This window comes from Schistocerca americana, chromosome 4, assembly GCF_021461395.2.
Source record: "Schistocerca americana isolate TAMUIC-IGC-003095 chromosome 4, iqSchAmer2.1, whole genome shotgun sequence".
NCBI classification, from domain to species: Eukaryota; Metazoa; Arthropoda; class Insecta; order Orthoptera; family Acrididae; genus Schistocerca; species Schistocerca americana.
The window spans coordinates 208,821,505-208,846,282 of record NC_060122.1 but is presented as its reverse complement, the minus strand read 5'-3'; the positions used below and the strand labels follow the sequence as shown (position 1 = coordinate 208,846,282).

The 24,778-nt window shown below is 43.6% G+C and overlaps 1 protein-coding gene across 1 annotated transcript in view; it reads left to right on the top strand.

Moving 5' to 3' along the window:
• The first annotated feature begins 4,952 nt into the window (after positions 1-4,952).
• Positions 4,953-24,778, top strand: part of LOC124613353 (skin secretory protein xP2-like) — a 176,585-nt gene continuing 156,759 nt past the window's right edge. The window contains exon 1 of the mRNA XM_047142050.1: positions 4,953-5,086. Within this exon, the coding sequence (XP_046998006.1) occupies positions 4,953-5,086 (134 nt within the window). The remainder of the gene's footprint in view (positions 5,087-24,778) is intronic.

The following is a 24,778-nucleotide window of genomic DNA, read 5'->3' as shown; positions in this document are numbered from 1 at the left end:
TGTGCGAGCAGTCGGTCGGGTGGAGTGGGGCAGCGAGGAAATCTCCACGGGCCGTAGTTTAGCCAGGCCCACTGGTGGTCTCTACAGTGTCGGAGTGTATGGGGCTGTTCCCATTGCTACGTGGTCCGTGGCTTACCGACCCTGAACGCGAAGGTTGAGTTTGGATTTAATTTATCGGCAAGTCCCGACTGTCCGTATTGTGTCGTTTGGTTCACATTGTTGGCTGCTGGGACATTTGCGCGAGCAACAAAGTGTGTGTTCGAGTTGGTGAAGGTTTAGCCACTGTCCGGTAGGGTCTAACTGTATTTGGTTATTTGCAATTGAAGTGCATCACCGGAATTTTCTGCCTTGTGGCCCTTAACGTTCCGGTTACCTGCCCTGGCCGTTTACCTAAATTTAGGCAAAGTCCTTTCCTCACCGTGTTGTCGCAGTCCAGCAAGGTGTGTAGTTCGATGGCTTAAAGTATGCTTGGTTGTGGGCGTCCATGCCTTTTATGTTTGCATTGAACTCCCGGTTGTGTGCTGGTCGAGTAGAGCGCAAGTTACCTTGTCGGTGGATCCGTTAACTGTCTGTTGGTTAGGTTGTTGTCGGATCGAGAATGGTTGGGCCGACTGCCTGTCTGATGTAAGTGAACGTTAGTATTTCATGTGCTTGTCGAACCCCCGAAACTTCTGAGCACCGTTAGCTGCACTGCTTTTCTTATTTTCTGTTGTGTGTATTTGTATGGCTCATAGTCGATGGTTTTGAATTAAAGTTGAATTGTTTTTAATGGTATTTTAAGTCATGGGCCTTCAGCCACTTTAAAATTAAAGTTCCTTGCTTTTCAAGTGTTAGAGTTTTGGGCCTTCAGCCAAATTATAGAACTTATTTAACGTGAGGCCTTCTGCCTTCTAAATATTCTTTTTGGCGTCTGAATTTTGAGTTAATGGCTTTTAGCCGTTTTTTTCTAATTACAGCGGTTGTTCCCTTAAGGCATAAGATAGTGTGGCGTAATCAGCCGATAACTAAGTTCAAGAATTTGTACTGTAATGTTTGGTCAAATAAATAAAGTTATATGTGTTCGAGTGTAACTGACAGCCGCTCATTTTGGCCCCTTTCACAATTCCAACTACCTGTCCTGCGGGTTTAGCAGGGCGTTTCAGGCATAGTGTCAGGATGAAATCCTTGTTGGGTTCACTAAGCATCATTGGTCCACTTGAGGAGCTACTTGAATGAGAGGTAATTGCTTTAAGGCTTTAGAAAATATCGTGGTTGGGAGGACCGCACGGTCCTCAGTGCCTGTTCGCTGATGTAGTTAGTTATTATGAGCTAAATTAAGAGATGATGAACGTAAAAGTATGTTACATATCTATAAGCAGCCGTTTTACCCATAATTACCTAGATTACCTAGCCGCATGTAACATATTCTTTCACCAAAATTTTGCCTAGGTCACGTCGTGCTTTGTGCTTCAAGAAGAACTGAATGTGTTGGGGAGTCATCGTTGTTAATTATTTCCACCCATATCCCACGGAAATTGATCAAAGTGTGTTCCAGTGGATGTTCATCTCACTCAGTGGCGTACCAGACAAGCTTAAAGTAGTTAAAATTAGGTAGGTGGCCAGGGAGCCAACGGCCAACGTCAGATCACCGAATTTAAGAGGTGTGGCTTGACGAACAGTTGATGGGGTAGCTATTGGCGTGTGGGTTGCACGCTGCCCCTGTGAGGGCTGCAACTGAAGATGGAACACTAAGTTGGAAGGCCAAGAGCAAAGTGCTCGGATTAAAAAGGGTGTTAGACAGGAATGCAGCCTTTCATACCACACACTTGAATCCACACCCATCAAAGAGTTTCGCATCACTCGGTTCCGAGAGTCTCGGATCCTGTACAGAAAATGGAATAGAGATCAACATAAATATCATTCCCGCCCTTTTTATTTCTCATGAATACCATACAGTGCATGTTGTACCACCATACAGTGAGACCGTCAGAGGTGGTGGTCCAGATTGCTGTAGACAACTGCCTATAATACCCAGCAGCAAGTCCTCTTGCGTTGATGCATACCTGTATTCGTCGTGGCGTACTACCCACAAGTTTATTAAGGCACTGTTGATCCAGATTGTCCCACTCCTCAACGGCGATTCAGCGTAGATCCCTCAGCGTGGTTGGTGACTCACATCGTCCATAAACATCCCTTTTCAATCTATCCCATGCATGTTCGATAAGGTTCATGTCTGCAGTACATGCTGGCCACTCTAGTCGTGTATATTGCCGATATGTTTGCAATATCGGTCGGAGGATCGCATTCACATATCGTACGGTCGCTACGGCGCCTCACATGATCACCAGCGGCGTAGCTCGACCTCAAATAATGCCTCACCGTAACATCAGGGGACCTCCACGTTGCTGCACACTCTGGACAGAGTGTCGAGGGTGTTCAGCTTGACCGGGTTGCCTCCAAACACGTCTCCGACGATTGTCTGGTTGAAGGCATACGCAACACTCATCGGTGAAGAGAACGTGATGCCAGCCTGAGAGGTCCATTTGGCATGTTGTTGGGCCCATCTGTATTGCGCTGCATGGTGTCGTGGTTCCAAAGATGTACCTCGCCATTGACGTCGGGTGTGAAGTTGCGCATCATGCAGTCTACTTCGCACAGTTTGAGTCCTAACACGACGTCCTGAATCTACACGAAAAGCATCATTAAATATGGTGGCGTTGCTTTCAGGGGTCCGCCGAGCCATCATCCGTAGGTAGCGGTCATCCACTGCAGTAGTAGCCATTGGGTGGCCTGAGCGAAGCATGTCATTGACAGTTCCTGACTCTCTGTATCTCCTCCATGTCCGAACAACGTCGCTTTGACTCACTCTGAGATGCCTGCACACTTCCGTTGCTCAGAGCCCTTCCTGGCACAAAGTAACAATGTGGACGCTATAGAACCTCGGTATTGACCGTCTAGGCATGGTTGAACTACAGACAACCCTAGCCGTATACCTCCTTCCTTGTGGAGTGACTGGAACTGATCGACTGTCGGGCCCCCTCCGTCTAATAGTCGCTGCTCATGAATGGTTGATTCCCGGCGGGGTCAGGGACTTTCTCTGCCTCGTGATGGCTGGGTGTTGTGTGATGTCCTTAGGTTAGTTAGGTTTAAGTAGTTCTAAGTTCTAGGGGACTGATGACCATAGATGTTAAGTCCCATAGTGCTCGGAGCCATTTGAACCATTTGAACCATGAATGGTTGTTTACATCTTTGGGCGGGTTTAGTGACATCTCTGAACAGTCACAGGGACTGTGTCTGTGATACAGTATCCACAATCAACATCTATCTTCAGGAGTTCTGGGAACTAGGGTGATGCAAAACTTTTTTTGGCGTGTATATATATCGAAGAAGCAATGACGTATATAAAAATGTTCAAATAATGGGTTTAAAATTCAGGGTGAGAGGCCATCAACAATAAGATTTGCTGATGACATTGCTATCCTAAGTCAAAGTGAAGAATGGGATAAACAGTCCAATGGGTGCGGAATATGGACTGAGAGTAAACCAGAAAACGATAAAAGTAGCTGAAATGAGGGTTATGAGAAACTTAGCATCATGAATGGTGGTCACTAAGTAGAAAAAGTTAGGAAATTCTGCTAACTGGAAGAACCCTTGATGGACGAAGCATGGAGGCCATAAAGAATAGACTGACACACATAAGAAACAGAATTCCTGGCCAAGAGAAGTCTACTGGTATCAATCAGAAGCCTTCATTGAGGAAAATTTTTACGATTGGAGCACATCATTGTATGGTAGTGCATCATGGACGTGGAAAAACCGTAACAGAAGGGAACTGACGTGTTTGAGATGTGATGCCACAAAAGAGAATGAAGAATCAGGTGGACTGATAATATCAAAAATGAGGAGGTTCTCCGCGGAATCGGCGAAGAAAGGAAAAAATGAAAAACCTTAACAAAAAGAAGGGACAGGATGACATTCCATTCTGGGGAAAAATCTCCATGGTACTGATTCTCATTGAGTGTTTAAGGAGACCAAACAAAACAGTTCTAAATATTCGCGTAACGTGTATCTGAGGCGCAGCGTGGGAACCAGCATAGTATATTCCGACCCGTCGCTATTAATCCGCTGTGCGGATTCGACCCATTGTCGCTGTTTTTCCCCGTTTCGGAAGCGGTCGCTTTAACATCCGCGGATAACAGAGCAGATCTATGACACTAGAGAGAACTCCAGAGACATAAAAAGTGTAAAGGAAGAGAGAAATTGGAATACACTCAGCAAATAACTATGAACGTTGAGTGCAAATACTACTCTGAGATGAAGAGGTTTAAGCACAGGAATACGTGGCGGACCGCATTAAAAAAAAATAATAATAATTTAAAAAATCACAAAAGAGTGACCATTTTGCTGATGAGACACATCCCATAGGATAATGTTTGTTCCCTAGTAGTGATGCTGTATTTCACGATGACACACAACTCGCATCGCCGCTGGCAGGCTTAGTGAGGACGAGGATGATTTCTCACATATCTCTCCCCCTCCAGTCACCAGATCTCAATATCGTAGAGCTTTTTGGGTCTACTTTGGGGAGAAAGGTGCTTAGTCAATATCCACCTCCATCATCGTTTTCTAAATGTGTTTTAATGTGAGTGAATTCCTAAGGGACCACACTGCTGAGGTCATCGGTCAATACAGTTATTCACTACTTAAACAACCTTAAACTAACTTATGCTAATGAAGCGTTACTTTCGTTTGCCTCAGGTTACAGTAAGAAGTAATTATGTTTTCTAATCGAGATATAAGTTTTCTTTGATTGCTAGCAGCTTCAATACTTCGCTGTGTGAAAGGAATATTTGACGCATTTGTTTATTTTTCTTCATTTCACAAAGAGGTCACACGCCGTTTACATGTATACTCCTTGTTCCATCCTGTATGAGTGTGCATGGGTATGAATGGAAGTCAAATGTAGCGGGAGCATGGACCAAAGGGAACAGTTTAAGGGAATAGCAGTCATTGACAACATTACAAGAATAACGGCAGGTAGTCCAGAGCAGCAAGCAAAGATGAAAACAGGCACGAGGGTAGGTTACAAAGTTGGTGCGGGGGTGAGGTGAGTCTCCCCACCACCGCGTCTGAATAGGAACGTTGGTCGGATTTTGGCGCGTGGAGAGCACTGTGGGGCCAGTCATGAGACGGACCGGACGCGGGAGCACAGCAGATCGCAGATTTGGTGAGATAGAAATCAGGTAATATGGCTAAAATTCACGACAGGGTATGCTCATAGCACGCATTCAACATACCTTCATCGGTACAGGTTACGGTTTTAATTTATTTGGAATAGTTTTCTCTGAAATGTGTTAGTGAAATTTTGCTTTGTGGTAGTTAGCATGCAACAGGAACCATCATTTCATGTAGCTATTTCCCGAGTTATAAGCTTCACGTTTAGCTCAGTGAGTGCATATTGCGTATCGGATGGTAGATCGAGAAATTTCTGTCGCGAAATTTAATTATTTTTGGTACTTTCTTTGTGAGTTCCGTTCGCACTTCATTTTGGCACCAATAGTACATCATTTTTGCCCAGAATCTTTTCTCTGATAGAGGTTATCGAACTTCAGCAGTGGCCTGCCTTAAATTTTAAGTGGTGTAATTCATGAATGACGATAAGTGAGTCTTAAAGAATGAATGACGATTTTCCCGCTAAAGATGGTGTGGCCCACTTATGTATTTTTTGTGTTATTATGAAATTATGTGTCATATATGAAATTATTCGTGTAGCGTTTTCGTTGTGTCATTGTCCTACCCATGAGAGGTCACGCTGAAGTTTTGTAACTCAAGAAAAATTGTAATTTGTCGGCTTTCATCAAAATAAATCTATTAAATGAGAGTCAGCATTTCAGTTAAGAAATAGTCCCCCAGTCACCTGACACATGAAATGGGAAGGATGTATCTTATTCGGTCCGATTTTCTAAAGTTAATGAAAGACAGAAATAATCTGAAATATGAATTTAGATAGGCTAGCAGCTGCTATAGGACGACTTTGAGTTCAACCATCCCAGAACGTGTTATCTTAGAGAAACTCGCACCAGTTTCCGTTGCGCATATTTCAAAAATAAGTAATTATTTTATCAAGTTAATCAAATAAGGGTCACAATATAGACACCTTTTCGTATGGGCCTGGTATATTAGCAGCCAGGACGCTAAGTCGGGTACAATTCTCTAAGGTAACGCGGGGAGATGGTCACACAGGTTCAATATAAACTAAAAATATATGAAGAACGAGCATACAGCCAACCAGCAGTCATGTAGCACTAAGAACAACACACACACCCATGCCCGGACTCGAACCTCCGGCGGGAAGGCCGCGCAGTATGTACATGGCGCCTCAAACCGCGCAGTCACTCCGCCCGTCTCATAGTTACCTGAACGTAGCACTAATTTGCAGGATGTACGAGTATAGTATAAAATTCCCATGAAAACAGTACAGAACCTGTATTTATGTACTGAGAGACGGACGGTAGCTGTTTTGAGATCCAATGGTTTTCCTACACCATATTTCTCATGATTATGTGTTGTGTCTTTGGTATTTCCGAGTTTTCTTCCACCCCCAGTATGCCGCCCATTGAGCTGCACTTATATACACTGCGAACTATTTAAAAAAAGTACTAACGTCGACGCTCTATTTTGCAGATTAAGAAGCGTAGAGCATTGCAGTCTTGCTATCACAGATCTTCGCTCGTTTAATTGGTTAACGGTTCTTACTTTCATTAATCATCCAGCATTATATGGTCTTAAATACGAGTTCCCTTTTCCTGACCAACTCTTCGTACTTTATACCATTCTTTGTCACTCCCCTTTCCTACCATTTGCCAGTGATATGCTTGCAGAACTACCTCCTACATGTCTAATTATGCTCTGACTCTCTTGCCTTTCGATACAGTTGGGATAGTAATAGCATTTTAATGTGTCTCTGGAACATTCTTTCTTCAAACGTATCCAACATAAATTTGTGAATAGACCCAATTCACACTTCGCGTTTGAGTAGCTGAGTGACTGTGCTTTGCAAATCTAAACCATACCTAGATTTATCTTGTTATTTTGATTTTGGATTTGTTTACACACACGAAAGAACAAACAACAACACCAAAAATGACAAAAAAGTAAGAGAATATCAGAAAAAATTACCAAATATTTGTCGTAACTAAAAGGAATTTGTGACTTACAGATAACAGATGGCTGTAATATTAGAAATTGTTGAGTCTCTTACTCGCCATTCAGCATTCAGCATTCTTTCTTGGAATTAGATGAGATATAACTTTGGTCCCAATGGATCCATAGTGAGGAGATCCTGCAGGATTTAGAATACGTCAAAAAAAAACGAGAGGCGACTCTGGGTTATTCAAGAATAAGCGTTTTACAAGAAAATGTATTTTGCACATACGAGGACATCGGTATCTACATGGGCCACTTAGCACAAAACTGGTATAAAACGTTTATAGTTGTTTTGAAATAAGGTACAACTGTATAAAACCATTGGTTGAACATTTGTTTTTGTGTAAATATTGGAAAAATAGATTTTTAGTTCAAATGGTTCAAATGGCTCTGAGCACTATGGGACTCAACTGCTGTGGTCATAAGTCCCCTAGAACTTAGAACTACTTAAACCTAACTAACCTAAGGACATCACACACATCCATGCCCGAGGCAGGATTCGAACCTGCGACAGTAGCGGTCGTGCGGTTCCAGACTGTAGCGCCTTTAACCGCTCGGCCACTTCGGCCGGCAGATTTTTAGTCAAAGCGACAACAGCAACACTAGGATTTCTATGACAAACAATTCGAGAAGCTATGAAAAGTTTCAAGCGGTGTGGGCCGTAAAATAAATAGAGGTTTGCCAATAAAAAAAAGGGATTTTGTGGTTCATAAACGAATTAATTTGTTTATACACCGAAGTAGTAAGATAATAAAAAATCTGACTGACTGACTGACTGTCGACTAAACATAACACAACACATTAAACAACTGGACTGAGGATTTCTGTAAGACACTTCTGGGTGTTGCTCATAAAGTTTCATAGCCACCTTTTGAAACTGACTCTTAGATAACGACATTAATCTGGAATCTAAGTCTCTACAAGCATTTTCTTTGTAATTTTCTTCATATGCTGCTTTCAAAATCCCTGGCTGGGCGTCATAGAGTCAGCTGACTCCCTATAATGATTTTAATTTTCTTGGCAGTGTAAGTCTACGAACATTACAACGATCGGCAACAGCCCTTTCGGTCATTTCGTCTTCCAAATCACTTGAAGCCGCTTGCTTTGTTCGAATTTAGGACCATACCGTCGACCCTTACCGACAAATTTCTTCTTCGACCACGACACGACTATACACGATACTGAAAATTACACCGCCCACCAGCTTCGACACTCAGAAACAAGTGAAAAAAAAGGGAAATGAGCGTATGGCATTGTTGGCCGGGAGGCCCATATTCGGGGAAGTTCGGCCGCCAAGTGCAAGTCTTATTTCATTCGACGCCACATTGGGCGACTTGCTCGCTGATGATGAGTATGAAATGATAGTAAGGACAACACAACACCCAGTCCACGAGCGGAGAAAATCTCCAACCCGGTCGGGAATCGAACCCGGCCCCGCTTGCAAGGGAGGCAAGCACGTTACCACACAGCTAAGCAGGTGGACGAAACAAAGGAAATTTACTAGTGGCACAAACTCAGCAAGTACATCATTCAAATTCTAACAAATTTCGATGTGGCTTCTGCCCTCACTCACAGCACTACATGTGTCCGTTGTTTAGGAACTCGAGGAATACCATGTGGCCTGTACTACATGTCACCATAAACTAGGTGCCGTTTCCCTACAACTTATTAGTATTCCTCATAATTATACTCACAGATTAACGGTATAAATTGATGTATGTAGTTTCGGTTCTTGTTCTATCGAACCGGTCGCTAAAGGAACGTCAGGATAGAGTTGATATACATATTTCAGTTACGACCTGACTCCTGGCTCCTGGAGTTTTTTCTTGTTATGACTTCATGATGTTTATTATATATTCCATGACGTTTTATCTCGTATTAAAATTCTACTTTGGTTACAATGTGTGTATGCGCGCGCGAGCGCGCGTGCTTGTGTGTGTGTGTGTGTGTGTGTGTGTGTGTGTGTGTGTGTGTGTGTATGTGTGTGTGTGTGTGTGTGTGTGTGGCGTGAGTATGAGGTTGTGGATTTAGAGCGCTCTACATTGAGGTTATTACCGACCTCATTGCAATAGGGTGAGACAAGGATGGTTAAAAGAGTTAAAACTAAAATTCAAAACTATAGTTTCATTAAAATTACTATTGCTCTCCCATTTTTTATTCAGACTTGCGTAATAATTAATAACGAATCAAATAAGACAGAAAAATATGCAACTTTCTCAACTTTAAAATATGCTTTTAAAGTAACTGTACGATGAAAGAAGCTAAGGAAAGTGCGACTGGCTGAGCAGTGCGAGACAACAGTGTGTGCCCCCTAGCACATTACAACAGTCTCCCTAATAATTAAGGTAGTACAGGAGTTCACAAAATCATAAAAACAAGTTCATTTTATTGTCTGATAAGACAGAAGAGATTTCTTGTGGTAAACGTCTTGTGTTAAGGTAAAATATTCTGATTTTAAATGTGGCGTACAGACGTCACAGGGTTGTGCCGTATCACCTATCCAAAGACGAGTGAGAAGAGTTTGCCTCAGCAGGCCAACTATTGCCTAGTAGTTGGTTTTACCGACCACAGCTTACTGTCCGTCATTTCCCGTCAGTACCGTTGTCAGCGGCTCTTGATTCTGTACCTCAGCACTGAGGATGTAGCACGTAGGGGGAAGACACTTTGACTCGCCTGGCTTAGAAGATACTAACAGCCGATAATTTATTTTCCCGAGTATCCTCGTGCCCTAGTACCCAGCGAAATTTCACCTCTTGCTTTTGCCTTTACATACGTGAAAGGAGTCCTGGGTTTTCTGCTTGTGTTTGCCCGCTCTGTACGTATTTGGATATACAGAACTGCACTTTGGGTGTCGGAGCAGATGGGGATCGCAAGTGGTTGCTGTCAAGCCTCAGCCAAGAGATTATGCATATATAGAGCTGTTCCTTTAGTGTCTAGAGGCCAGCACATTTAGCCTCATGATGAATAGCAACCTTGAGAGTAATGTCTCGCTGATCCATAAACCGAACCCCTAAAATCTAGCCGGCACCACTTAAAGACATCATAAAACTGGAGAAGACGGGTCCTGTCTGCTCACCGTGTGACTAACAGAGTTCAAAATGTTTAGCGCCTTAAGGACCCTACTTTTAGATCCCTAAGGTACGGTAGCTACGGCAGTTCTGAATAAAGTGCGAGGATCGCTAATCTCACCAAATTTTTGAAATTGAAAACTGTGTTCAGAATTAGGTAGATTAAGAAATCGAGAAATCTGTTTAACTCAGCACCTGTAGAAAATGTAGCAATCCATTCTTCCAAAGGTAAGCTAAAATTGACGACTTGCTTTATGTATTTACAGTAGTCTTCGATAAGACCAACAGGCATCTGAACAGTCACGCAGCTATACTTTGTACGTGTTGGCAAAATATGTTCTACAAAGTTGATCGTTGTGACATTACGTTAAAATCAAAAACATGTACTGCCTTTGGTACACAGTGTATCAATCAGCAGTTAGTATATAAAGGCCTTGCACTTCTTGCATCTACACCTCAGTTATGTTTCTTACACATCTCCTTTTTATTTATCTTTCTGTTACGCTATTAGTACTGGATGCTGAACAACTCATCTTTTGCAAAATGTCTGCTACTGCATCTGATGTGATTAGGTGATCTCATTAAGAAACATGAAACTAATGGCCCCAGCATAATTTCTGAAGTCAGTCCTGTGACTGTGGTTCTGTCTCTCAAGTAGTACTTGGAACTAAATCAGCTTTAACATTTCGCATTTCAATAGGCTTTACTGTAATAACGAGTAGAATGATCTACGAAAGTTAATACCAGTGGCAGTCCATCCATGGTTTTCTCATTTTATCGGCCGAAATGAAGCTGTATTTCGAATGCCCTGTGTCATCAGAATTGGAGATCTGCTTGAGACAGGTAAACACTGAGTACGATACTTTCAAAAAGGCTGTCTAAAATAAGTGCAATAATAAATCCTTACTAGCTCATAATAACAGTATCCAAAACAACATTACGAAAGCTTTTCATGAAAGGTATAACAATATCCATATTTCAGATATGACTGGAACTAAATCACACTTCAAAAATGTATTACGAAGTCTCGTAACTCGCAAATGAGTTCTCCTTCAAATTTCTAAAAATGCTCAATAGAGACTAAATCAACAAGTTAACATCAAAATCCCGACCAAGAAAATCGTAATACAATCAGGATTAATATATTTACTAAACAGAGTAAATGCGGTGAGCAAGAACACATCAAGATACACACGTAATCCTGGCTCGTGATAGCGTTCTTACAAGAGCTGAAAACTTGATTTCTTGAAATGACGTCTGTCACGTAACCTAAAAGAGTAAGGGTATTCTCTTAACAAGAAACTAACACAGTAAATACCAGTGAGAAAAGATGTAGCGACATTTCACCCAAAAGTTGGCAGGTTGAAAAGTAATGTTTTTACCAGTTATCAACATTAATCGACGACAAGTCCTTCCCGAAACACAAGATAAAATTCGAGTGATGTATGTAAGCAAAGCTACTTTTCAGCAAAGCTAGTCTGGGCTAACAATAGAGACTTCGTAATAGCCTGTCAATAGCTTGTAGGAATAAGCTGCACCGTCCCAAGAACACAACTAGCAACTATGTAAGCGAAGCCACTGTGATTTGCTGAAGGAACAATAAATTACACATTGAAAGGTTTAAGACCTTTTTTGAGTAGGCCTATGTATGGGGCTCGCAGTCCCGGGCGCGGTCATTTCCGTGTACTCCAGGCACAGTGTCTTGGCCGGCCGGAGTGGCCGACCCGTTCTAGGTGCTTCAGTCTGGAACCGTACGACCGCTACGGTCGATGGTTCAAATCCTGCCTCGAGCATGGATGTGTGTGATGTCCTTAGGTTAGTTAAGTTTAAGTAGTTGTAGGAGACTCATGACCTCAGATGTTAAGTCCCATAGTGCTCAGAGTAATTTGAACCATTTGAACCAGGCACAGTGTTCGCGGGCTTCACAACAACACCGTCCGTTTCGCATTCAGCAATTCCCTACCACTCTCTCTAGCGTCACAAGCCGCTCACCCCCTCTCCACTCCGAAGGCATTCGCTTAAGGTCGACGCTGCTCCAATGCTGTCCAACCGACACAGGACAGACTTCTGGCAACCGAAAGGCTCCTCCCCCGTGCACTTGTCCCAAATGTCGGTATGCTGTCGGCCACAGTCCCAACGCCAAACCCCTCCACAGCAAGCCTCTAGGGAAGGCTGTTCCAGCCGTGCTCCAGGGAGCCGGAGCGCTCCGGAGCGCTCACTGCGGCAGCTCGGAGCCCGCGCGGAAGGGGAAAGCGAACTCACTGCCCCCTGGCCGCATGCAGCCGCTACTGACGCAATAACCCATGTTCAATGACAGCTATGACTAACCGCGGAAGCCCTGTACGTCTATTGGAGGATACCTTTCTATTCACTGTGAGGGATGGTCGTCCGCAGTGTCTTGTATGTCATAAAGTATTTAATTCTGCGAAGAGGTACAATATACAACGACATTATACACATCTTCACGCAGCGCACTACGATCAGGCAGAGGGCGTTGCACGTAAGGAACTGGTAGCCAGGCTTAAGAACGACATACCAGGAGACGTAAGTTTAAAAACACTTTCGTAATACGGAGTGTATCAAAACATGCAACATAGTTCGTGTTCTGTAATGCGTTTATAATTTTCAGGTGAATGAGAGCGGAGAAAACAATACTGAATCTGCAATTCGAGCAAGCTACAGGGTCGCTCACATGATTGCGACGAGTGGCAAGCCGTTTTCGGTGGGACCACTCGTAATATCGTGCATGTTAGCAGCTGCAGAATGTTTGTTTCCCATGGAGGTGCAGGCAAATGGAGGGGTTTTCCTGTCAAAGCATACAATGTCTCGTCGAATCCTGGACGGCAGTGGATTTAGAGACACAGCTCAGGAAAAAGGCGGAGATCCTTGTTGCATTTTCGCTAGCGCTTGACGGTCGACATAGAGCTGCAAGTAACTGAAGAACTCTCGGATGTGGTACCACTCGATTACACCGCAACAGGACGTGACATTTTTGATGCCGTTTGTGAATCAGTGGACAATATGAATTTGCCGTGGGATAAGCTCCATTCTGTAGCGAGAGACGGTGCACCACAAATGATCGGGCGTCACCAAGGTTTTGCTTCTCGTTTGAAAAATAAACTCAGGGTCGAATTCGGGAAAGACATTTTGTCTCTTCATTGTTTTACTCAAGAAGAGGCACTGTGTGCTGAAACAGTAGAGCTAGGTGGCGTAATGAATGATGTCGTGAAGTGTGTGAATTTTGTGCGGCTTCACGGCATGAATCATAGCCAATTCAAAGGATTCCTGAAAGATATGGAAGCGGAGTATGGGATGTACCTTACCACAGTACAGTTCGTTGGCTGAGTCGGGGAAAAGTTCTTGATGTTTTCTTTGCCATTCGTGAGGAAATATCCCTTTTTCTCGAGATGAAAGGGTAAGAAATGCGTTATCAGAAAGATGTAAAATGGATACCAGACCTGGCGTTCCTAGCTGACATAACTATGCAACTGAATAATTTAAATCTGACATTGCAGGGCAAAGGGCAGCTAATCGTTGACATGCACGACCAGATCAAAGCGTTCATGGTTTGAGAGGCAGATGAGTAATGGACATTTAACGTTCTTCAATCGTCTTGCTTCTTTAAAACTACCTGAAGGTACTACTTTCGGACCGAGCGAGATGGCGCAGTGGTTAGACACTGGACTCGCATTCGAGAGGACGACGGTTCAATCCCGCGTCCGGCAATCCTGATTTAGGTTTTCCGTGATTTCCCTAAATCACTCCAGGCAAATGCCGGGATGGTTCCTCTGAAAGGGCACGGCCGACTTCCTTCCCCTTCTTTGCCTAATCCAGTGAGACCGATGACCTAGCTGTCTGGTCTCCTTCCCCAAACAACCCAACCCCAACCCAACTACTTTCGGCGATTACCAAGCAATGTTAAAGCAGCTCATCACGTCGTTTGAAACACGATTCCGAGACCTTACTAGTTTGTAAATGGAACTTAAGGTGTTCAGCACTCCTTTTTCAGCTTCCCCCGATGACTTGTCATCGTTACTTCAATTGGAGATTATTGATTTGCAAAATTCAACTTTGTTGTAAGAGAGGTACTACAGCACGTTGGATTTGTCAAGATGGCATCGTTCATTACAGCAAAAACATTCCCCAAGCTTCACAACAATGCTGCTCAGATCAAGTGCATGTTTGGAACTACGTATTGTTGTGAGCAGCTTTTCTCACCAATGAAAAGAGTAAAAAGTAAGGAACGATCGGTTCTTCAGGACGCAACAATGAAGGCCATCCTCTGCATTAACGCTGCGAACACTTTGACGCCTGATATTTGCGATCTTGTAATGAAAAGAAAATGTCAAGCTATAGAGTCCAATAAATTTCGTATGCAATTTCTTGTAAAACAGCTCTTTCTTATTTATTTCCTGAACATCGTATTTCCTGGTGTAGCATGTCACCACGTCTTAGCAGTTAGGAGTATGAGGCTGTCGATCTTGTAAGACGCAGCTGGCAGATCAAAACGCTTGCCTTGCCGCCTGCCTTAGCCAGCCGTACCACGTGCCAGCGTGCCGGCCCACTTGAATGGTCACAGCGAGCGACACGGCTCCCTGGAGCCAGGAGCACTCCACGGCTCACAACGGAGCCGACGAGCTGGAACAGCCTGTTCTAGGGGATATCCGGGAAACAAGGCATCAGCGGGCGCCACTGTTGTCGACTAATAGACCAGCAGTCGTCCATCGTCTTCAAGCTCTGATCAGACTGACACAAACTAACTAACCAACCGCTTGGGAATCAAGAAAACACCGCCTTCCAAACATCTGACGCCACTCACAGTGCATTTATCAGCCAGCCGCCGCACCAAGTCCCTTTCATCGTGGGCTTTAAGTTCCGGCTGATCCTCTGCCACATACCCCATAACTGTTCCGCGCTCGTCGACGTCGGTGGCTCTGTCCGTGGCTGTCTTGATGCTCCGCACGCCTTCTGCACCAAACAGATGAACAGGCACTACCTTTGGCACTATCGTCTGTGCGGTGTTGGGCTGCAATTGTGACGAGAAATAAAGGAACATCTTTATAAATCGCTGATGGAAATTCAGGAGAGTGGTGTATAAATATCACGTTTGAGCTTAATTGCGCGTTTTTGTACATGACTGCAATACAAAGGCATCCCATTCCCATGGATTATGATTTTGATTGACGTGAAAAAGCTTAGTGCAAATACTGAAGGGGTAGCGTCTGGTTTATGTGCAGATGTGATTAAGGAATCACTTATGACGTAATATAGAAAATTATTCTGCGACAGTCGACTGTGCATTGTCATTGGCACACAGTACGTGCAACAATGTAGAGACAAGACGGACGAAAGCAATAAATGACACTAATACTCCACAGTTTTCTCTCCCGATTGGGAAAACAGTCTGTTAGTACCCAAAAACACAGATAGGAATGATCATCTCGATAAAATAAGAGAAATCAGGGCTCGCACAGAAAAATTTAAGTGTTGGTTTTTCCCGAGCGCCGTTCGAGAGTGGAGCGGTAGAGAGACAGCTTGAAGGTGGTTCACTGAATTTTCTGCCAGGTACTTTATTGCGAATAGCAGAGTAATCACTTAGACGTAGAAGATGTAGATGCAGTTCCTGCAAAAGTTCGATGTAAAACGGTATAACGGCCTGACTCCCACCACCACAAAAAATAGCGAATCGGATACTTGCTGACGCCTGCCTTCGCTGCCGGTTCTTGAATTCGCTGACCTTCGCTAGCTGGGCCGGCTCGAAGCCAACAAACGGGGCCGACGACTTGCCCAAGGAAAGCTGGCCTTGGAACACAACCACGGCCTACCTGGCCGAAGTACTAGGCTTTTGGACTTCGTGCTGTATGTGGATAGACACAATGAGTCTGGTCTTAAAGTACGTGCAATAGTAACAAAATTGTAGAAATGATAACATTTCCAGCATGGTTTGATATTAAAAGTATTGAGTCATGACCGCGATATCGGCCTATTATGCCATTTCTACTAAGAAGTGCGTTAACATATAACCGTTCTTTTCAAGATGACACTGTCTTACATACCCATTTCATATGTATAACAAGATAGAAATCTTCATTTATGTAAAAGAACATATCACTTAATACAGTCCAAGGTATAAAAAGAGAAAAGAAAAAGAAAAAAACGACACATCACAGGAGAATTATCCGAATGGAGCGGACATCGATAGAAGAGATGTGCATGTAGAGAGAAACAAATGATTGCGATTTCAGAAAAATTATATGATTTATTCAATAAAAAGAGCCCCATAAACTGATCGAGCCGATAATGCGTTAATCCATTACGGAAGCATTAATTCGGCCTGGAAGGGATTGAATGGTTGGATGACCTCCTGAAGAATATCTAGCCAATTCTGCCCAACGGGCGCGTTAAATCCACAAAATCCAGAGCTGGTTGGAGGGCGCTATCAATAGTATTCCAAAGGTTCTCAACTGGGGAGAGACCTTGCTGTTCAAGGTAGGGCTTGGCTAGCGAGAACGCAAGCAGAAGAACTCTCGCTGAGAGTGTGCAGGCATTACCTTGCTGAAATGTAAGTGTAGGATGGCTTGCCATGAATGGCACCAAAATAGTACACAGAAAATCGTCTACGTACCGCTGTAAAAGTGCCACGAATAACAACCAAAGGAGCCCTTCTATGAAAAGAAATGCCATCCCAGACCATCTCTCCTGGTTATCGGGCTGTATGGTGGGCCACAGTCAGGCTGGTATACAAGCAATCTCCTTCTCCAGACATGTCTTCGCTGGTCACTGCGACATAGTACCAAGCAGGCCTCAACTCTGAAACCAATTACATTCCAGGACGGAGGTGTATCTGGAGACACCCCAGAAGTCGGTGGGACATATTTCCCGAGTGAAACAAGTGATACTGTGGAGTGCCATTTCCTTTCATCACAGCCCCCCTTGGTTGTCATTCCCGACTCCCCTACACCACAGCAGTGCTTCGCCGATATGCTACGTCTCGTTTTATTCCCATTAGTGGAAAGCAATCCTGGGCTTACATTTCAGCACGATAATGACGGCCCATTCAGACGAGAGTTTCTACTGCTAGTCTTCGTGCTTGCCAAACTCTACCTTGGTCAGCAATGTTGGCAGATCTCTCCCCAACTGAAAACGTTTGGAGAATTATGGACAGGGATTTTTTGATAATCTAACGCGAAAATTAGACAGGATTTGGCACGATATTAGTCATAGTCAAATACAGGGAGCGAAAGGTTATTTACAATTTGTACAGAAACCAGATGGCAGTTATAAGAGTCGAGGGACATGAAAGGGAAGCAGTTGTTGGGAAGGGAGTAAGACAGGGTTGTAGCCTCTCCCCGATGTTATTCAATCTGTATATTGAGCAAGCAGTAAAGGAAACAAAAGAAAAATTCGGAGTAGGTATTAAAATCCATGGAGAAGAAATAAAAACTTTGAGGTTCGCCGATGACATTGTAATTCTGTCAAAGACAGCAAAGGACTTGGAAGAGCAGTTGAATGGAATGGATAGCGTCTTGAAAGGAGGATATAAGATGAACATCAACAAAAGCAAAACGAGGATAATGGAATGTAGTCGAATTAAGTCGGGTGATGCTGAGGGAATTAGATTAGTAAACGAGACACTTAAAGTAGTAAAGGAGTTTTGCTATTTGGGGAGCAAAATAACTAATGATGGTCGAAGTAGAGACGATATAAAATGTAGACTGGCAATGGCAAGGAAACCGTTTCTGAAGAAGAAAAATTTGTTAACATCGAGTATAGATTTAAGTGTCAGGAAGTCATTTATGAAAGTATTTGTATGGAGTGTAGCCATGTATGGAAGTGAAACATGGACGATAAATAGTTTGGACAAGAAGAGAGTGTAGCCATGTATGGAAGTGAAACATGGACGATAAATAGTTTGGACAAGAAGAGAATAGCTTTCGAAATGTGGTGCTACAGAAGAATGCTGAAGATTAGATGGGTAGATCACATAACTAATGAGGAAGTACTGAATAGGATTGGGGAGAAGAGGAGCTTGTGGCACAACTTGACCAGAAGAAGGGATCGGTTGGTAGGACATGTTCTGAGGCATTAAGGGATCACCAATTTAGTATTGGAGGGCAGCGTGGAGGGTAAAAATCGTAGAGGGAGACCAAGAGATGAATACACTAAGCAGATTCAGAAGGATGTAGATTGCGGTAGGTACTGGGAGATGAAGAAGCTGGCACAGGATAGAGTAGCATGGAGAGCTGCATCAAACCAGTCTCAGGAGTGAAGACCACAACAACAACAACATATTCATGAGGACATCCAGCCACTCCATCATTCAGCGCCAAGTTCAATAACGGCTTTCATAGCCAGAGGTGGGCCGACGCATTATTCATTCTCTCATTTTGTGAAGCTTCTTCTCTTGAACTTTTCTGAAATTGTATTCATTTGTTTGTATATTTACATCATATCCATCGGTTACCATCCTATTCAGGTAACTTCTTCGCAGTGAGTTCTTTTCTTGTCTTAGATTGTCTAATAATCACTATCGAATTAGTCATGATATGATACCATTATGCAGTGACCCATTTCATACTGAATTGCCACGAAAATGGTGTAACAGGCAGGAGGGGCAATCGGGTATAAACGTTTTAATTAATAGTCCAGGTGGAAACTGTTGTCTCTAAACTATTCCACGATTTAAGTGGAAGTAAACGTAAGTAAACGGAACAGAAAAGTTATAAGTAATCGTTCTGAGGTCGTCTTGGCCTTGATTTTTCCGTGGACTATGTCACTCAAACCTTAAGCCTAATCAGCTTAACTGAACTGTTGCTGAAATTGGAAATGTTAACGGATGTTAAGCCGCGTAGCGTCGTCCAAATGACATGATATAGCGGCAACCTGAATATTTTCCTTTCTCGGCCTGTTCAGAAGACAGATTTGTCTTACGCTGCCGGCCGCTGGTGGCCGAGCGGTTCTAGGCGCTTCAGTCTGGAATCGCGCGTCCACTACGGTCGCAGGTTCGAATCCTGTCTCGGGCTTGAATGTGTGTGAAGTCCTTAGGTTAGTTAGGTTTAAGTAGTTCTAAGTTCTAGGGGACTGATGACCTCAGATGTTAAGTCCCATAGTGCTCAGAGCCATTTGAACCATTCGTCTTACGCTAGGCGCAATCTCTGTAGGCCGCTTCCCTACAGCTGTCGAGCTCGTGTCCGCTATAGCCGACGGCGGCTCTGCTAGCTAGGTGGAGGGGTAACAGGGCTACCAGGTTACGATTTCTCGTCCTCAATGTGTGTACTGCTAGTGTCCCTAGCGTGATCAGAACCTCCCGCAGATGCTAACAGAAATATCGCACCACTTAGACGAAGCTATACAACTAAATACCCGAAACAATGTCAAACTCATCATACGATTGTCAAGCCTAATGCCAAACAACAATGCTAAGCTGCCGCAAGCGCCAAACGTGGCTAGTCGGGATCTGCTGGCATGCGAACCTCACATAACTCACCGTGTCTATCATATCATAAAAAAGACAAGTTCATTACCATCACAATATGACAAAGTATACTCCCAAACGACGATCCAACACTGATATATCATCCAGTATGTAATGAAATAGGCAGACCTAGCATTTTATGTCAGCAGTACTTATGGACCAGCTGCCGTGAAATATTTCCTCTGTTCCCGCAAAGCTGGAACATGGTCCCCAAAAATGGGATTGAAGGTGGCTGATTAGTAGTACTGCCTGAAGAGAACAGGTTTCCCAACCTCCCGTAAGACTCTGTTGATGCAAGGCTGGAACATGGTCCCCAAAAATGGGGTTGAAGGTAGCTGATTAGTAGTACTGCCTGAAGAGAACAGGCTTCCCTGTCGCGATTCTGAATCAGAAAGTCATCCTTGAATTGATCCGAATAGATGTATGTAATCGCTCAACAGAGTAAGGCCATTGGACCTCATGAGATACCAATACGATAGTACAGAGCACGTGTACGGTAAGTTGCTCTAGGAGCGAAGCGTAGATAGTGACAGGAAAAAAGAACTGGTCATTCCACTGGTCATTCCAGTTTTGAGCAAAGATTACCAAGCGGAGGTATAAAACTGTAGGTCTATATCTTAGATGTCGAGCACTTACAGAATTTTTGCACATTTTTATGCTCGTCTTTAGATCCAAAATTTCTTCAACAGCGATTTCGAACACAACGATTGTGTGGAACCCAGCTAGCTCTGATCTTATACATGAATTTGAAAAAACAAGATGCCATGGCCCAGGTTGATTCCATGTTCCTTGAGTTCTCGAAGGCGTTCGATACTGTTACACACTGTCGACTAACGAAGAATATGAGACCATAACGAAAATCAAAATATCTCTGTTGGATTGAAAGGCTCAGCAACTAGAAAACAGTGTGTCAGTCTTAACGGAAAGAAATCCTCAGATGCAAATGTAACTTCGGGTAAGCGACTCTTAGAGGAACGATGCAGTGATGCAGTGACATTCATTAAATATATGCACTGTTCAGTCACATTAATGAGACCGCCTGTCAGCAACCTGAACAACCATCTTTTGTTGCGCGGACCGCTGCGAGACGTGCAGGAAGGCAGCCAATGAGGTGATGGGAGGTACAGATAGGGATGTGGAGCCATGTCGAATACAGAGAAGTGGCCAGCTGCAATAGGTTTCTCAGTTAACGATCCATGGTGCGAACAGACTGGTTGTGGTCCCGCACATTCTCGATTGGGTTTAAATCCGCGAGTTTACTGATAAGGAAAGTACAGTAACTCAACCTGGTCTTCTTCGAACCATGCACTTACACTGCGGACAGTGTGACACATTGCATTGTCCTGCTGGTAGATGACACCGTAACGAGAAAAAGTAAACCGCAGGTAGGGATGGATATGGTCCCCAAGGAGAGATGCATACTTGTGTTAATCCACTGAATGACATCAGCCAGGGAATGCCACGAAAACATTCCCCCACCTCCGCTCTGGACACTTACGATGATTGTATCACGGTAATTACTTTCAGACATTTCACGCCATACACAAAAACGGCTATCGGTCTGATTGAGCATAAAACGTTACTCATGTGAAAAGGTCACCTTCCACTTGGTGGTGGAAGTCCATCTGCGGAAATGGGGAGCAAATTAAGCCTTCGTCAGCGATGAGCAGCAGTCCACATGGGTGCATGAACCAGGTGGCTGATGTGTAGACCCATATGCAGCGAAGTTCGCTGGACGATCGTTGTAGGCACACTATTTGTAGCCCCTTTGTTCATCTGGGCGGTCAGTGTTTTAACAGTTACACTTCTTGGAGCCCGTGCACATCTCTGCACCCGTCGTTTACCCCTTTCATGTATGGCCTGTGGTGCACCACATTCGCCTCGGCATCATTTTCGAACAGCGCCATTTTACCATGCACAGTAAACTTTAACTGTGGCGGCACACGAGCGGTTTTCAACTTACCCGTTTCGGAAATTCTTTCCCGAAAGCCAATAACCATACCGTTCTGGACGTCAGATAAATCACTGCGTTTCTGCATTATAACAACTAAACTGTTTCCAGGTTTGCCTCCCCCCCCCCCCCCCCCCCCGCCCACCCCCGCCACCTCTCCACCACATATACACAAACACACGCATTTTATGTAGCCTCCATAGCTAGTGCTAACAACTGCCACCTGCGACATAGACATAGACAAGAGAAGCTTGTTTCGTCACAAGCTCATTTAGCAATTGCAAGAGTGTTAGTCAAGCACTCAGCCAACTTCTGTGACAAACACTGCAAGAGAGCATTCCCAAGAGCGTGTGTTACTAAGAGAGTCAACCAATATACGTACATGTACAAGTGCTATGATTTTAATACTAAACTGAATTCTCATACAGAAAATTACCAATAATCTTTCATCTATTTGCGACTGAAACGGGAATGGTGGGAAGTGACAGAAGATACTTCCGCTATAAACCGGAAGATGGATTGCGGAGTATAGACGTAGAGGCAGCTGAACTCTACAGAAGTGGATGAGCCCGTACGCACCGTCTGTATTCAGATGAATCACTTTCACGCACATTTCAGAAGTTGTTGGAAGAGCATATTATGACAGACACTTCATAATGGTCAATTCCATCTCTCTCATGAAGCATCGGTATTTACAGCGGAGCTTATTGCAATATTAGAGCGAGTGAAATATGCTCACCGCTTTATCTGACAGACAAGCTTTCGGCTTTGGTGCTCTAAGGAATCATGATGTCAATAATGCCACCACTTGAAACTTCCTGGCAGATTAAAACTTTGTGCCCGACTGAGACTCGAACTCGAGACCTTTGCCTTTCGCGGGCAAGTGCTCTACCAACTGAGCTACCGTAGCACGACTCACGCCCGGTACACAACACAGGTGTGTTACTGTGTTGCCAGCCAGTGTGGCCGAGCGATTCTAGGCGCCACGGTCTGGAACCGCGCGAGCGCTACGGTCGCAGGTTCGAATCCTGCCTCGGACATGGGTGTGTGTGATGTCCTTAGGTTAGTTAGGTTTAAGTAGTTCTAAGTTCTAGGGGTCTGATGACCTCAGAAGTTAAGTCCCATAGTGCTCAGAGCTATTTTTTGTGTTACTGTGAGCACTGTGTGATGCATAATCAAAAATGGAACGTTACTTGTCGCGAGAATTGGCAGACTGCATTTAATTTGCAGTATGGCAGGATGTAATACCTGTAAAGCAGCAAGAATGCACAAAGGGGCGAGATCTCAACTGGATAAAGTTTGTCTCTGTAGATACCGATGTAGATATGGTCGTTCGTGTCACAGAAAGCCAGCGAAGGTTCCCACTTCCAAACACCAGATTTCGAGGAGATGGTGTCGGATCATTTGGCGAACCACCTATCAATAAACACCCATGAAATTGCCTGTGAAACAAGCATGATACTGTGTGGAGAGTACTGGTGGAACCTCTATCATAACGAACGTGTGCAAACACTGCGACCCACTTTCATGTCTGTCGATAAATTACCCAATGCAGTGCTGTAGTGCCGAACTTCATTCAGTTAGTGTTGCTCACATATGAGGCCTGATTCACCTATGGCGGTGTTTCCAACAGCCGCAACAGCCATGCCTGAAATGGGGACAGTTCCAAACCCACCCACATCGATGGGCACCATCAACAATTCTCTATGGGCAGACAATGATCAGTGTCACCTAATATGACATTATTTGTAGCCTCTCCGTTTGACTGTCCATGTCATTTGGTTTTCCTTCGAGATCTGCTGACTTTTTTAGGAGACTGTACGCCTTGTCGTTCATGAAATTATGTGATTTCAACACGACGATGCACCAGCCCAATTTGATATTAATGTCCACAAGCACCTGAACAATACGTACCCTCATGTTGGATTGGAAGGGGTAATCCCACTCCATGGCCAGCGCCATCGCTGGATCAAACACCTCTGTACTTCTTTCCTCTGGGGTTACGTCAAGACGTTTGTGTATGAAACCCCCCTAGGAAGATCCGCTTGCTAGGGTCCAACTTGCCTGTTTCCTGGTACAACAGACGCTAGGGATCTTTGAGAGGGCAACAGAACTTCATTTGCCGTTGTCATTCATGCACTGAGACTGCCAGTCGTCACATTGAACAATTACTATGAGCTACATTGTTGTTAATCGATGTGTGCTGTGTGTGTCCATAACATAATAAATATGCATTTATGACCGTTGGTTCCCCACATGAATATAATGGGTTGTGCACCCGCTGTCACCTTTTCTCAATTTGACATTCAAAATGTTTGAGACACCCTGTATATTGTAATATTAGTAATTTTCGCCTAACAAACATTAATATACGCTGAATAGTAAATGCCAGATGCCCTAAAGTTATCGAACAATTGTAAAGTAAAAGAAATGGCAGCGACAGAATCTATTATTCTTTATCTTTGCTGTTCTTCTGTGCCTGTAAATCTCTATGTACATGTATCGATTAAAGATATAAAAAAGAATTCTGTTGTTTCAAGACAAATCAGGCATTGGGCGCCTCACCTTTTACTGCTTGTATTCCATCGCATCGGTATTTTATATTTTATGTGAACATATTCAGTAAATATGCTAATTGCTATTTTTCCAATCAGAAAACATGTAGTTTCTTGTAATTGATTACGAACAGACAGCATCAAGAGGACATTTTGACCGTTATGTATGAAGTATTTAACCACAATGGTCATCTATTGTAATTTAATATGAAAAGGTACGTAGCATTAAAAATGTGTGTTTATGATAAGTGTGCTCATTTTAGAAAATTAACTTTTCTTCCATCTCCTCATTTACTTGAATGTTAATTATTTTGTGTTAGTTCATCACCAGAAATTACGATCACGCTGATGGCTCATTATCGTTTTCCTATTATTTCTGAATCAGCTCTCTTTTTTAATTGTGTAGTGTTGCATTTCTTTTAAAGTCTATAATTCTTCTGGTCCCTTAGTGTTGTTCCGAGTATGACTACATCGCGACTATAAAAATGCACAGAAATGGTAATGTTTCTTCCGAGCGGTCACATATAGATCAATGTGCTGTTCT